Here is a 16,315-nt window from a genome sequence, read left to right as displayed (position 1 = left end):
TGACATTGAATTTATGGTCTGTGTGTGTATGACGACAGGAAAGGTATGGTCTGTGTGTGTATGATGACAAGAAAGGTACGGTCTGTGTGTGTATGATGACAGGAAAGGTATAATTTGTGAATATATGGTCTGTGTGTGTATGATGACAGGAAAGGTATAATCTGTGGTTGTATTATGCTGACAGGAAAGGTACGGTGTATGACGACAGGATAGGTATGGTCTGTGTGTGTATGCTAACATGAAAGGTACGATCTATGTATGTATGACGACAGGAAAGGGACGGTCTGTGTGTGTATGATGACAGGAAAGGTATAATTTGTGAATATATGGTCTGTGTGTGTATGATGACAGGAAAGCTTTGGTCTGTGTGTGTATGATGACAGGAAAGGTTTGGTCTGTGGTTGTATGATGACATGAAAGGTATGATCTGTGTGTGTATGTTGACAGGAAAGGTATAATCTGTGGTTGTATGCTGACATGAAAGGTATGGTCCGTGTGTGTATGATGACTGGAAAGGTATAATCTGTGGTTGTATTATGCTGACAGGAAAGGTACGGTCTGTGTGTGTATGATGATAGGAAAGGTATGGTCTGTGTGTGTATGATGACAGGAAAGGTATGGTGTGTGTGTGTGTGTATGACGACAGGAAAGGTATGGTATGAGTGTTTATGATGACATGAAAGGTATGGTCTGTGTGTGTATGATGACAGGAAAGGTATGGTCTGTGTGTGTATGACGACAGGAAAGGTATGGTCTGTGGGTGTATGATGACAGGAAAGGTATAATCTGTAGTTGTATGCTGACATGAAAGGTATGGTCTGTGGGTGTATGATGACAGGAAAGGTATGGTGTGTGTGTGTATGACGACAGGAAAGGTATGGTCTGTGGGTGTATGATGACAGGAAAGGTATAATGTGTGTGTGTATGACGACAGAAAAGGTATGGTGTGTATGATGACAGGAAAGCTTTGGTCTGTATGTGTATGATGACAGGAAAGGTATAACCTCCCGTTGTATGCTGACATGAAAGGTATGGTCTGTGTGTGTATGATGACAGGAAAGGTATGTTGTGTGTGTGACATTGAATGTATGGTCTGTGTGTGTATGACGACAGGAAAGGTATGGTCTGTGTGTGTATGATGACAGAAATTGTATGGTCTGTGTGTGTATTTTGACAGGAAAGGTATGGTCTGTGGTTGTATGCTGACATGAAAGTTTGGTCTGTGGTTGTATGCTGACAGGAAAGGTATGGTCTGTGTGTGTATGATGACAGGAAAGGTATGGTCTGTGGTTGTATGATGACGAGAAAGGTATGGTCTGTGTGTGTATGATGACATGAAATGATCGGTCTGTGTGTGTATGATGACATGAAATGTACGGTCTGTGTGTGTATGATGACAGGAAATGTATGGTCTGTGTGTGTATGATGACAGGAAAGGTATAATTTGTGTGTGACATTGAATGTATGGTGTGTGTGTGTATGATGACAGGAAAGGTACGGTCTGTGTGTGTATGATGACAGGAAAGGTATGCTCTGTGTGTGTGTGTGTGATGACATGAAAGGTATGATCTGTGTGTGTTTTTGATGACATGAAAGGTATGGTCTGTGTGTGTATGATGACATGAAAGGTATGCTGTGTGTGTGACAGTGAATGTATGGTCTGTGTGTGTATGACGACAGGAAAGGTACGGTCTGTGTGTGTATGATGACAGAAATTGTATGGTCTGTGTGTGTATGATGACATGAAATGTATGGTCTGTGTGTGTATTTTGACAGGAAAGGTATGGTCTGTGGTTGTATGATGACGAGAAAGGTATGGTCTGTGTGTGTATGATGACAGGAAAGGTATGATCTGTGGTTGTATGCTGACATGAAAGGTACGGTCTGTGGTTGTATGATGTCTGTGTGTGTATGATGACAGGAAAGGTATGGTCTGTGGGTGTGTAGGATGACAGGAAAGGTATAATCTGTGGTTGTATGCTGACATGAAAGGTACGGTCTGTGGTTGTATGATGACAGGAAAGGTATAATCTGTGGTTGTATGCTGACATGAAAGGTACCGTCTGTGGTTGTATGCTGACAGGAAAGGTTTGGTCTGTGGTTGTATGATGACATGAAAGGTATGATCTGTGTGTGTATGTTGACAGGAAAGGTATAATCTGTGGTTGTATGCTGACAGGAAAGGTACGGTCTGTGTGTGTATGATGACAGGAAAGGTATGCTCTGTGTGTGTATAATGACAGGAAAGGTATGGTCTGTGTGTGTATGATGACAGGAAAGGTATGCTCTGTGTGTGACATTGAAAGGTTTGATCTGTGGTTGTATAATGACAGGAAAGGTATGGTCTGTGTGTGTATGATGACAGGAAAGGTATGGTCTGGGTGTGGATGATGACAGGAAAGGTATGGCCTGTGTGTGTATGATGAGGTATGGTCTGTGTGTGCATGATGACAGGAAAGGTATGGTCTGTGTGTGTATGATGACATGAAAGATATGCTCTGTGTGTGTATGATGACAGGAAAGATATGCTCTGTATGTGACATTGAATGTATGGTCTTTGTGTGTATGACGACAGGAAAGGTATGGTCTGTGGTTGTATGATGACATGAAAGGTTTGATCTGTGTGTGTATGATGACATGAAAGGTATGGTCTGTGTGTGTATGATGACAGGAAAGATATGCTCTGTGTGTGACATTGAATGTATGGTCTTTGTGTGTATGATGACATGAAAGGCATGGTCTGTGGTTGTATGATGACATGAAAGGTTTGATCTGTGTGTGTATGATGACATGAAAGGTATGGTCTGAGTGTGTATGATGACAGGAAAGGTATAATCTGTAGTTGTATGCTGACATGAAAGGTACGGTCTGTGGTTGTATGCTGACAGGAAAGGTATAATCTGTAGTTGTATGCTGACATGAAAGGTATGGTCTGTGTGTTTATGCTGACAGGAAAGGTACGGTCTGTGTGTGTATGATGACAGGAAAGGTATAATCTGTGTGTGTATGACGACAGAAAAGGTATGGTCTGTGTGTGTATGATGACATGAAAGGTATGGTCTGTGTGTGTATGATGACATGAAAGGTATAATCTGTGTGTGACATTGAATGTATGGACTTTGAGTGTGACATGCAACGTTCATTTAATCATACGGTTCGGTGTGTACTATGACACTAAACATAATGTCTTTGTGTATGATGTTAGTAATGTACGGTCTTTGTGTATGATGTTAGTAATGTACGGTCTTCGTAATGAACGGTCTTTGTGTACAATGTTAGTAATTTACGGTTTTTGTGTATGATGTTAATAATGTACGGTCTTTGGGTTTGATGTTAGTAATGTACGGTCTTAATAATGAACGGTCTTTGTATATGATGTTAGTAATGTACGGTCTTTGTGTTTGATGTTAGTAATGTACGGTCTTTATGTATGATGTTAGTAATGTACGGTCTTTGTGTATGATGTTAATAATGTACGGTCTTTGTGTTTGATGTTAGTAATGTACGGTCTTTGTGTATGATGTTAGTAATGTACGGTCTTTGGGTTTGATGTTAGTAATGTACGGTCTTTGTGTATGATGTTCGTTATGGGCGGGCTTTGTGTTTGATGTTCGTTATGTACGGTCTTTGTGTATGATGTTAGTAATGTACGCTCTTTGTGTATGATGTTAGTAATGTACGGTCTTTGTGTATGATGTTAGTGATGTACGGTCTTTGTGTTTGATGTTAGTAATGTACGGTCTTTATGTATGATGTTAGTAATGTACGGTCTTTGTGTATGATGTTAATAATTTACGGTCTTTGTGTTTGATGTTAGTAATGTACGGTCTCTGTGTATGATGTTAGTAATGTACGGTCTTTGTGTATGATGTTAATAATGTACGGTCTTTGGGTTTGATGTTAGTAATGTACGGTCTTTGTGTATGATGTTAGTGATGTACGGTCTTTGTGTTTGATGTTAGTAATGTACGGTCTTTATGTATGATGTTAGTAATGTACGGTCTTTGTGTATGATGTTAATAATTTACGGTCTTTGTGTTTGATGTTAGTAATGTACGGACTTTGTGTATGATGTTAGTAATGTACGGTCTTTGTGTATGATGTTCGTTATGTACGGTCTTTGTGAGCGGGGAATCTGTATGATTTACAGACTGTTTCTATTTTAACAAGAGTTTTGATCCATTAAAACAAAAACTGCACTCCAATTTTAATCGGGGTTTCGAAGTTTTTATGCTAGCTCATTTCGGTCCAATATAGCTTTCAGAGAACGTTTTCTTTTCAGAGAGATGAAGCTATTGTAAAGGAAAGCGAACTCTTCATTATCTTAAAGAAATATTTGACCGCCCACGCGAGTAAGCGTTGTCCTGGTAACCCATCACGTGATCTGATGGACACATACATACAACAGACGGAGACCAACATTGAAAGTGATACGGAAAATACAGGTAATGTCTTCCACTTCGTTGATACAGACACTTCACGTCGTGGCTCGAAAGTAGTTATACCTTTAATCTTATACATAGAGAATAATGCATGACTTTTCTTCGCATGCCTTCGGCCCTCGGGCTGATATTAATGAAGTTTCGGGTTGATACTGGGTGTGATATGAAAAAAAAGCATAATTTATTCTGTTTATTAGATACTTACCAATAAAATACGGGTAGATCTATCTTATGATCTATTTTTTCTTTATATGATGAGAAAAAATAGAAGTGTTCCAAAAGGGATGTAATACGGGTTTTGGGGTGTGATACGGCGAGGGCTGATACAGGTTTTGGGGTGTGATACGGCGAGGGCTGATTCAGGTTTTGGGGTGTGATACGGCGAGGGCTGATATGGGTTAGAGCAATTGTATCAGTACTTTTGCATGTGTGATCATTTCCAAATTCCTCTGATACCACTTCCGGTCACTCGCGTGATAAATAGCTATTCTCGTAATGCACCCCCTGGTCGGAACCCCTCTGATAACATACTTCCCAGTGAAAACGGCAATCACGTTCCAAATAGTATACCTAGATAGAAGGATATGTGTGGTTATAATCTGAAGGGGGTCTTGAATACATAAACAAAACAAATAAAAAATCCCGATATGCGCTGCCTTTTCTCTGCAATGTCCAACCGAATCCTGTTTGGCTATCCGTGTCTTAGTGTGTACTCAACCGGATTGTTCTTACCCGGGTTGCGCCCCTTGTCGGTTTGTTTACATGGACATCTGCTCATGAACTGGCCCATCAAAATGTCAACAGATGAAGGCGAACGCCTTCTCAACTTGTTAGGACCACGAATTGCAGGGTTGGATGATTTGTTTGAGAACAGAGATGCTGACAAGGAGAAAAATGTACAATGTAAGGTTAAGACATGAAATTCCACTCTCGGATTCCTAAGACGAAACCTGCGACAGTGCCAAGCGTCACTGAAACTGACTGCATACAAATCGTTGGTGAGATCCGTCCTGGAATACAGCTGCACGATATGGATACAAGATACAAGATACAAGAAACTTAATTTAACGTCGCATATATCAAACATAGAAACATTAGCGCTGTAGCGCTATTTTTTGCGACAAACATGATAAAAAAGCAAAAAGAAAACAACAAATCAAGCTATACACTATCACAGAAAGCTAGCACATAATCAGCGAGTAAAACATACAATAACATAGCAGCATATAAATAGATATCACAGGCACTAAATTTAAAGTACTATACTAAAACATGATGTAAAGTGATAATAGTGAAAAACCTGCATATCACTCAGGTGTTGCTATATAATATATATGCTAATATAGCAAAAGAGTAAAAATTGACATAATAACACTAATATAGTGTAAATCAAAATAGGACGACGAGGTCTTATAAGTAAAAGATATTGAGCTATAATATAGATTAGAAGAGGGCTAGAAACTATGCTGCCAGTTATTGGTATATAAAAGCGCCGTGCAAAGCAAAAGTTAAGCTAAATAGGTAGGTAAATAAATAATAGATAAATAAAGCAGGTAACTAGTAATAAAGACTAAAGCATTGAAAACACATTAAAACTCTACCAGCAAAACAACATCCACTCGCTTGAAAAGGTACAACGCCGCGCTGTCCGATTTATAACATCAAACTACAGAAGGGACAGCAGCGTTACAGAAATGATGGACACTCTAAAACTAGCACCACTAAAGGACCGCAGGAGAGACCATCGGCTTGCCCTTTTTATAAGATCGTGAAGGGGCTAGTGGCCATACCTGTAGATACATATTGACTTCATCAAACACCCGTACCAGATCAAAAAATAGTGAAAATTACCGACATTTCCTGTGTAATACGGACATATTGAAAAAATCATTTTTTCCTTGAACAACAACAAGAGTGAAAAAACCTACCAGAAGACCTCCTCAAAATGCAAGAACTGAAAAGCTTCAAGACAGCACTACAAACTGAAACAATATAAACTTAAAGCGCACTCTTCCAACCCTGGAATGTATAGAGGTCTTCCGTATCAGGAATTCAAAAACACACAAGAAAACTCCCGAGTCCCACATTAGATATTGATCAGATTACTTCTTAAAAACGTTTTACTGTTTTGATTTTTGATTTATTATCAAAAAGACATATGATAAAAAAGTTTATGATAAAGCCTGTAAATAAAAGGTTTTATAACCACACTTAAAAACAATTTTCGGCAAGGTAGTTTCAGATTGACTCATACAGTGCAGACTGAATATAGATCCGTTTTCGATTGGTGAAGAACGCAGTTTATACAAATTGCGAACTTTGTTTTAGATACGGAATATCGACTGTTGTTTATATTTATATATTATGCTTTGATCTGATTCGAAAATGTATACGTGTTATCATCAACAGGTATTTTACATGTGAGCAGCATGTAAACGTTGGCATCAATTGAAGAATCATTACCGCCAATATTAAAAATCTGCTGTTTATCTTTTCAAAATTTAGTTCTTGTAAGCAACTGACATAGACTTCGAGTAACGTTCCGGGTGGTCAGGTATCGCAGTGGATAACCCACTTGTCTTTTGTCAAGGCGTCAGTGGTTCGATTCCCCTATCGGACGTTAATAGGTATGGGGTCACTTGCCCGACCACGTGGCTTTTCTCCTGGTACTCCGGTTTCCTCCCACTTAAAGACCCTCCGCCTGCTAACATCTGGGCCAACAAGAATGATTAATACATTTTGAAAAATTTGTTCTATAACGAGATTTAAGAATATTTTAAAGGATCATCGGATTTGAATTTACGTTACAGGACAGAAATAAGACTTTTAACCCTTTTTTCAACCATCTTTTATTTTGCTAAGTCATGTTTCGGTATTTGTTATTTGTATTGAACAGTCAAGTATACTTGTATGTATCTTAGTCATGCAGCGCAAATAAGACAGTTATATCGAACGAGACCACGATATAAATAAAACATTTCACGTTTTGTACACAGCACAGGGGCGTAGCTAGGATATAAATCTTGTGTAGGCACTTGAACAATTGGCTGATAAATGTGTTTTTTGAGTTTCAAGACAATGGTTTAATAGTTTAGATAAAATCAATTGATAAGTATATCAGTGCGTTTTATGATTAAACATACAAATAATACGAAACAATCAATTTCTTAAAATGGTGGTAATGATTTTAATGTGAGGATTTAGCAGGAGTTTCCCCACTTAAAATATTTTTTAAATATAGCTCATGAAGTTAAATAAACACGAATAAACACGATTCGGAATTTTAAAATCAAACAATGTTTAACTTCTTATTGCTGGGACAGTAGCGTAGCTGCCTTTGACTCGAATAGGCCGTGTCTACACATAATTATGTCAGGTGTTTGTTTTCAGTCGGTTTAAATTAAAACAAGAGGCCCAGAGGGCCTGTATCGCTCACCTGGATATCTAAGCAATCATGGCAAATTATTCTCCAAATGAGACCCAAGGGAATATGCCAGACCACAAGGTCAATCCTTGTGGCATATCTGTATTATATTTTTCATGGCTAGCAATTTTATGTACGGTTGTGTGGTTTGGATCTTAACTGTTGCCAAGCTGTGACTCGAAAACTAGGTCCTTGAGTTGTGGCCAGACCCCAGGAACAATTCTTATATTATGACTGCATTCGTCTCTTTTTACCCAGCATTTGTTTTTATTGTTTTGGTGTGGGGATCTAAACCGTTTCAAAGTTATGACCCATGGGTTAAGTCTACAAGGGTGGGGCAGACCCCAGGGCCAATCCTAATATCATTTGATGTAATGTCCCTCGTTCGATATGCAACTTCGCTAGCTGCAAACCTGTCGTGGTTCCGTTTTCTCATTTTCTTAAGAGTTCCCTCGATTTATTGCCGAACCCCCTTCATAACGCCAACATTGAAATATCGTGGTGTTTAACGTAGTTTTTTTAACATATTTTCAGAGAACAACTTCCTGCGCTCGATCCTTGACATGTACATATACGGATCGGAGATGACTTCTTCACTACTTCTGTGGACAGTTGTGTTCCTGGTCAGATACCCGGATGTACAACGAAAATGTCAGGACGAAATGGATTTGGTTAGTGCGATTGGTTTATAATTTATTTTCTTTCAAACTTTGTCTTTTTTTTTTTTAACTTTTACATTGGCACTTATTTTGAATTATTTGTGCTGCCACAGTTTATCTGAAAGAGTAAATCGAATACTACATGCCATAACCAAATTTCTTGTTTTAAAGTAGGGCTCCGTGTAAGAATCATGCAATGAATGATACATGGGGGTCAACAGATCATGACCAAATTTGGTAGGTTAACTTGACTTCAATCAAGATTGATGAAAACACATTTATTTCTGTTGCCAGGACTCATTGGTTGCCATGGCAACTAAATGTTAGATTGTGGGTTCTGGTTTAGATAAATAGGCATAAATAACTGCATCTTAAATATTCTTTTAGAAACAATAAATCAAAAGCAGACAAATTGTAATGATATATTTATTCATTTACAGATATAATCTACCACAATAAAAGAAAATAAAGAGAAATTTCAAATCCTTAATCAATAAGATCTCCGTATCAAAAAAGAGTACAACACCATTTTCTTAATATTGGAGTTTTCTTCATTTTTACCAATTTTTATGATATTTTTTTCACAAAACCCCACAAGTTAAACGATAATATGTATATACACATTAAAGAATTCTTACTAAAGTTCTTTCAGAAATTAAAAAAAAAATGGCTAAACAAGGGAGATATTCCGTTTTTTCAGTTTTCCCCTATTTTGAACAATATTAAGGATAAACATTCTTAAAAAAAAAAAAAAAAAAAAAAAAAATACATATGAAAGAGTTCTTACTGGAAATCTTTCAGAAAGATTTTTACAAGATTGAAGTTAATGTATGAAAATAAAAGGGAGGTAATCCGTTTTTCATTTTTTTTCCCCTATTTTGACCAATATTTATATATTTTAACAATTACAGGGACACAAAATTAAATTGGTCTTACTTCACCCGCTTAAAAGCAGCAATCAAACGTTTAAACTTGATTTATTCAGAATAAACATTGTAACAAATAAACAAATGGACAATATATTGAAGAAAGACTTTAAAATAATGAATTAAACAGCTGAAAAATATTTGGGTAATTTAAATCTTTATCAGGCAAACAATAAGGCTAATTACCAAATGTGATTTAGATAAACTTGTGATGTCTGAAATGAATTGTCTGTTAAAAAAAAAAGCTTTACATCTATCATTGTTAATTTTGACAATTCTAGCATTTAATTTCTTTTTAATATCAGAATTGTTAATGTTGTGAAAATCAATAAATATATAAATTGCTAAGAAAGCAATACAAAGCATTTGATTTTTCTACTATATGCCTCCTCTCAAACATTGAATAAATCAACATGTTAAATGACCTCAATAGTTCTTACTTATTTTTTTAAATAATATGAGATCAATTGTGATCAGATTTGATTTCAAACATTTCACTTTTCAATGAGGGTAGAGTCACATAGACTGTATATATTTACCCATAATATTTTTGAGGAAACTGTTTGTACATTTTAGCACCCTAAATCACAAGCTATACAGTGACTATAAGCAAGTTATTCAACAATCATTTGTTGAATTTGCAGAGATAATTGATTCAAATAATTCAGATTGATTGATTGCAACAGCAGCAGCTACCAAGTCATAATCTTCAGGTACTTTTTTGTTGTTGTTACTTGAATTAGCAGATACCAATCGAGAGAAAAAAGATGTAATCTGAGTACTATTCAAGCATTCATTCAACTGAAAAACTCGTCTGCCCTCAGTATCCCTCATTGATTTCATTTCTGATGCAACATCATCTGGACTACATTTGATCTTGCTTTTCTCTCCTTCATTAATTTTTTGGGGGCAGCCAAGTTGTTACTATAGCAATAACAATAACAGTGGAGCGCCCCCTATGACAAAGGGAGATAATTTTGATAGTTTATGAGGCGAAATTGGAAAAAAAACCACCAATTTATTCAGAAATAAATGATTTGCACAGAATTTTGTCATATTTTATAAATGCAGTTTTACCATTAGGTTTTTCATAAAAATAAAATGTTTCATGTTATAAAAGGGGTTTTATGTTTATTGGGTGATGAATTATGGCAAATTTCTATAGGATATCCCTATGATTAATACATAAATCCAGCATACAATACAAAGCCCAACATTTTTTTTAATACATTATTATCGAAGACAAAAAACCAAGGGTAATAGTTACTAGCTATCCATATTTCAATTTAAGCCTGAAACCATTAACATTTGTTCTGACCCATGTATCACCATTTCATTGATGGCTGCATGATCCTTACACGGAGCCCTACTTAAGCACACTTTGTGTGATATAAAACAATGTGTAGGACAATGAACCCAAATTCTGTGACGTTATACACACATCTTCTGCAATCTGAAACACCTTTCATGTAATATTCAAATATCATATATAGTAACAAACTGGCCTTTATATTCGACAGTCTCGTTTGAACAGACTTGTCAATTTTCAATTGTACAACCATTCGATGAAACATTTTAAACGAATTTTACAGAAAAGAAAAATTGACAAAAGTAAAGGGGAATATTTCAAAATTAAAAATAAAAGCGTTTTGTTTGTCAGGTTGTAGGAGACCGGGACCTGACGTCATCAGACAGGGCCAATGGTAGTCTGCCGTACTGTGTGGCCGTATTAAAGGAAATCCTGAGAATATCTAGTCCGGGTAGGTGTGATGAATTTACTGGGCACATTGATGGACTTTTGTTGAGGTCAATATGCGATTATATAGACCTTTAAACTATATATTAACCGAGACGAACATGAAATATTTGTGAACTTTTAGAATTTGCAATGTCGTTGTTTTTTTCCACAGCTGTCATGACAACACTGCACACCAATCACAAGAGTGCTATTGTCGGCGGTCACTTGATCCCTGAACGCTCATTGGTCGTCTGCGATCTGCATAACCCTCGATTCGACGAAAACCTGTGGGAAAACCCCTCTGAATTTAAACCAGAGAGATTCCTTTCCAAGCTGAGTGCGGAACAAGAACGAGTTGCTTCCCTTTCATTTGGTCTTGGTACGTATGTATGTTTACGTTCCGTTGGGCCGTGCTTGGCTGATTCCATAATGAACTATTACAATATTTGAATTGGAAGAGTTCAAATGTTTTTATATGGGTGAATGAGTTCAAATATTGATAGGTTCCGCCGGGGAACACATCTTACCTTATGTCAGCAGTACCGTATTCGTCAATTTCGCTTATGTATGGTTGCTTGATAGGACAATATATCAATCTGGTAATCTGTCACCTTAGAGCGTTTTTCCCCCGGTTGTACCAGGTGTTGTCATAGCGTATTCTAAAATAAGTCCTTTTCAAAAGAAGTTTTCATAAAAATCTTAAAAAAAAAAAATGTTTGAAAAGGTTGCCATCCACGATTAAAAATGCACACCATCAAAATGAAAGCCTAGTTACTGGCCGCAAATTATATGGACAGAGATTATAATTGAACGGGGAAGTTACTCTCAACAAAAATATATAGCTTGTTTAGCTTGCTTTATCTTCTATATAGAAGGGAGAATACTCCAGGTAAAAACAAAACAGTGCGAAAATCGTCTTCGTTATATTGACTGACGGTATGGTATCCTTTAAATGAATAGGTTCACAGATCACATTTTCTGACTTTGGTTGATTCTATTTCATTTAATTTTGACCAATCAGAAGTTATATACAGTTTACTTAGATCTGTCCTCAAACTCATAACCCCGAGAGGCTGTATTAAAATATACCGTGCTTTTTGTTTTAGGTCCGAGATGTTGTCCAGCCAGGAAATTATCGGAAACTGCGCATTTCCTGTACTGCATGAACCTCATACGTCACTTCCGCATTCATCATTATGATGAAAGTGTGCCTATACCTTTGACCGCAGATTACAAAGGCGTTTCTCTTAAGCCCCGCCCTTTTAAGGTAGTATTTAAACCGAGGGAAGTACAGGTACAAGTGAGCCAAGGTTGAACCAAGCTGGCCAGATTCGGGACATATATATGCATCTAAGACACCTGTTTGATGTTACTATTGACAACCGGTTAGTGCAATAACTGAATGGATTGGATCGTTAAGGCAGCTCAAGATGGGAATTCAGAGGAGACTGCACCTGCAGCAGATCTGTGTCCAATTGAAAGTATGATGTGGATGAACCGGCCTATGATGTCTGTTATGAACTGTTTTTTGTAACATTCAGTGTTTAAACGAGATTTCTTGGTGTCAAGGAACATGTCTTACTAACTTAATTTATTCACCCCTGAAGATACATTTGAACTCTACCAATTCAAAAGTTGGAATAGTTCATTATGAAATTTTAGGGGTAAAAGAGTTAAAATAAATGATGACATGACATATATAATTTTGGCCAACCAAGCGTTCTGTCCAAAATAAATTATAAATGATAATTGGTCATGTTTTATCCGTTCGAACATTGTTGTGGTGCCGATAATGCCATGCATTTTCAACCAACTGTTCAATCTTTAAGATAAAACGCAAAATATGAAATTGAATATTGATCTACATGAATATCCATATATCCCTTTATATCTGTGATACAATTTCTTCCACAACCACTGTAGGTTTCCTCACTCCCGACTCATTGGATAAACCTGCTACGAGTTGGTAAACATTTGTGGTTTTACCCACTAGTGGGTAACACCCTGGACGTGATTCCATTGGTCAATCTCCTTATTACGACGTCAAATAGCAATGCCCTGTGACGTCTCTTCCATTATGACGTCATAGTTCATGGCGATTGTTTCCTCGATCGAAAACATGAATAATGTATTCCAAAGAGAAACATCGGGGTTTCTAGATATAAAATCTGAACATTGTGGGGGGAAAAAAGGTCCCGAACTCGTGATGGTTGCTTATTATGTTTATCCAAATCTTGATAGTTAATTTCAAAATTGTAAAAGACACACGGCCAACCAGTGTCGTTATACAATTTGAACATTAACAATCTCGAAGTAGATACACATTTTAACCAACCATCATTCGTTGGGGAACCTTTATTTATGTTCTTTATCGTTTGAATACAAACAGTTAATATGCATCTATTTTGTGAAACCGCAATTGGCTTGAACCTAATCTTGAAGAAAATGGTTTGAACTTTGTACAAATACCAATAATGTATGTCAAATTATTTTGTTTCTATGTCAAGAAAGAGTATTTATTAATTTGACACGAAAACAGCATTATGCATATATGTTACTTTATTGAGTTTCTTGAATTGTATTCATAAATGATATAAATACCAATGAACAACACAAATTTATGTTGTTGTTTTTTTTTAAATTTTAAATCATGAAAATATGTTCGACCTCATATATATTAAGTTCAATATGAACATAATGAAATAGAGGAAAACGCGTTATCATCTATATATATGCAAGACCCCACACTTGTGTTTTTCTAACGAATCAGAAAGCACGAGTTTATTGCGCGAACGAATATATTCCAAGTGCGCTCCTATAAATGAGTGTTTTCTGATTCGTTAGAAAAACACAATTGTGTGGTCTTGCTTTTATCACATACCTTCCGTATTTGGTAAAGATCGATACAAATATTTTATAAACTTTGATATTTTTTGCAAATACCGGGAACTTTTCAGTTCGCCATGACAAGGGAATTCCCATAAAAAGTAGTTCCGGCTAGTAGGTAAATACAACATTCCGTATTGCACATGTGCAATACAGAACGTTGTAATTTATGGTTTGAAAATTGCTTGTATTACTATAACAAGATTCAACAGGTATGTGATAAATTACTTTATACCACCTACCGGTAGCATGATAAATTCATTTTCATGGGTTGTCAGTATGAGAAGAAGTTGAGAACGACTTGAGAACAACTTGAGAACCGATGTTCCCATTCTCCAGCACTTGGTAACGTATTTCCTCAAAAAGGAACGTCAGCTCGCGCCAGCTGACGTCCGAAACAGGAAATAGTATCCCAACAAAAGTGATCCGCGTAAGAAAATAGTCCGTCATAAACATATCAATACAAAGTTACGGGAAAATATTGTGAGAATAACAACACCGTTTCAGGTGTAAATGTGCATATTGAAAAGCCAATGACAATAGGATTGTTTTAAAAATATGTATGCTACAAAGTTTTAAGGTTCATTGTATTCCTCCGCGCAAAACTTGTATTTGTATACGTTTGTCACCGGCGATCGTTGACGATTGAGCTTAGAAGCCAATGGGGAAATTTGGTGTCTAGTTTTTTAAATGGAGAAGTATATAAGGTAGTGGTATATAAATGTTGAATAGTTTATCATACAGTATTTTCAGGGTTTGTCGTTCGAATAATTTTCTCATCGCTCGCACGTCGATAAAATCTCTCGAGACCACCGAAAATACAGTGTGATAATCTATAAATATATCACAGCGTCAGCAATAGTAGCAGTAGACAAAACAAGAAGTCAGAATCGTGGAGAATAAAGGCAGCGGCAAACGGAACAGTTATATGCTTAAATTTACGCCCATCGAACCCATCCTCAAACAAAGAGTTTCGCTCTCTGCCTCATATCTTCTCTGGATCTTCACCACTTTGTTATGAATTGAAAAGGAATCGAGCGGTAGCATGACGGTAAAATCCACAGGTTTTGAACATTGGTATTGGTCCTCTGTAATCGTCAAAGGACAAGTGTCAACCAGGCGATTGTTTTTTTTTTTTATATTTTAAACAAGTCGGTGTAACAGTAAAATCGACATGCATTAAAGCATCCTCTATATCCAGGGGTCACGCTCACTTTAGCTCTCTATACCCCTGGAATATGTCAAAGTAATAGCGAAGACTCTGTGTGCACCATCGTTGGGGATTACACGAGTAGACTAGTTTGACCCTTTGATTTACATTAAAATAATCTGGCGGACGCGTAACGGTAAAAATCTTACTGGCTTTGAAGTCGGGCGTCGCTCCTTTGTAATCTTCAAAGGACATGTATCAGCCTAGTGATTGGTCAGGTGTTTTTTTTATCTTGCACCAATCAAATAGCTAGCAGCGTGCCTTCAATTTTGCTATGACGTATTCCAAGTGTGTAGCGAGCCATCCTCGATATCCAGGGGTTACGCTCACTTTCGCTCTCTACACCCCTGGAATATGTCATAACAAAATCGAAGGCTCGGTGTGCGCCACCTTGTTGATGAGACAAGGAGACTAGTTCGATCCTTTGAAGTACATCAAAAGAATCTGGCGGTCGCGTAACGGTAAAAACTTACTGGGCGTCGCTCCTTTGTAATCTTCAAAGGACATGTATCAGTCTAGTGATTGGTCAGTGTTTTTTTTATTTTACACCAATCAAATAGCTAGCAGCGTGCCTTCAATTTTGCCATCACATGTGAGCGTAACCCTGGATATCGAGGATATTGAAGTTGAGTGTAGCTCCTCAGTTATCTTCAAAAGGCAGATATAAACCCTTCTTCGTTACTCCTCGACGACCAATCGTTAAGGCTGATTCCTGTCCTTTGAAGGTCACAGCGGAGCGTCACTCATACTGTAGTCAAACCCAGTCAAGTTTACCGTTACGCGACCTATCAAGGATCAAACTAGTCTTCTCGTCTCATTCACAAGGTGGTGCACAATGAGCCTTCGATTTTGCTATGTAATATTATTCCAGTGGTGCAGAGAGCAAAAGTGAGCGTAACCCCATGGAGTATAAAAGATGCTGACGGCCTTGATAGTGTTCACAAATCACTTTAATCGGTTCAACACACAATCTGATGTAAAAAGGACAATATTGGAGGGAGTGGTGCTTACTGTTCTACATTTACATAGA

At 37.1% G+C, this 16,315-nt stretch overlaps 1 protein-coding gene across 1 annotated transcript in view; it reads left to right on the top strand.

Annotated features, from left to right (window-relative positions):
- Nucleotides 1–12,938, top strand: part of LOC110443518 (cytochrome P450 2B1-like) — a 29,962-nt gene extending 17,024 nt beyond the window's left edge. Inside the window, exons 4-8 of the mRNA XM_021487782.1 lie at nucleotides 4,283–4,445; nucleotides 8,401–8,537; nucleotides 11,112–11,211; nucleotides 11,362–11,568; nucleotides 12,296–12,938. Of these exons, the coding sequence (XP_021343457.1) occupies nucleotides 4,283–4,445; nucleotides 8,401–8,537; nucleotides 11,112–11,211; nucleotides 11,362–11,568; nucleotides 12,296–12,504 (816 nt within the window). The 3' untranslated portion in view covers nucleotides 12,505–12,938. The remainder of the gene's footprint in view (nucleotides 1–4,282; nucleotides 4,446–8,400; nucleotides 8,538–11,111; nucleotides 11,212–11,361; nucleotides 11,569–12,295) is intronic.
- The last annotated feature ends 3,377 nt before the right edge of the window (nucleotides 12,939–16,315 follow it).

This window comes from Mizuhopecten yessoensis, unplaced genomic scaffold, assembly GCF_002113885.1.
Source record: "Mizuhopecten yessoensis strain PY_sf001 unplaced genomic scaffold, ASM211388v2 scaffold716351, whole genome shotgun sequence".
Taxonomy (NCBI): domain Eukaryota; kingdom Metazoa; phylum Mollusca; class Bivalvia; order Pectinida; family Pectinidae; genus Mizuhopecten; species Mizuhopecten yessoensis.
The sequence above is the reverse complement of the archived record's forward strand: the minus strand, read 5'-3'. Positions and strand labels throughout refer to the sequence as shown.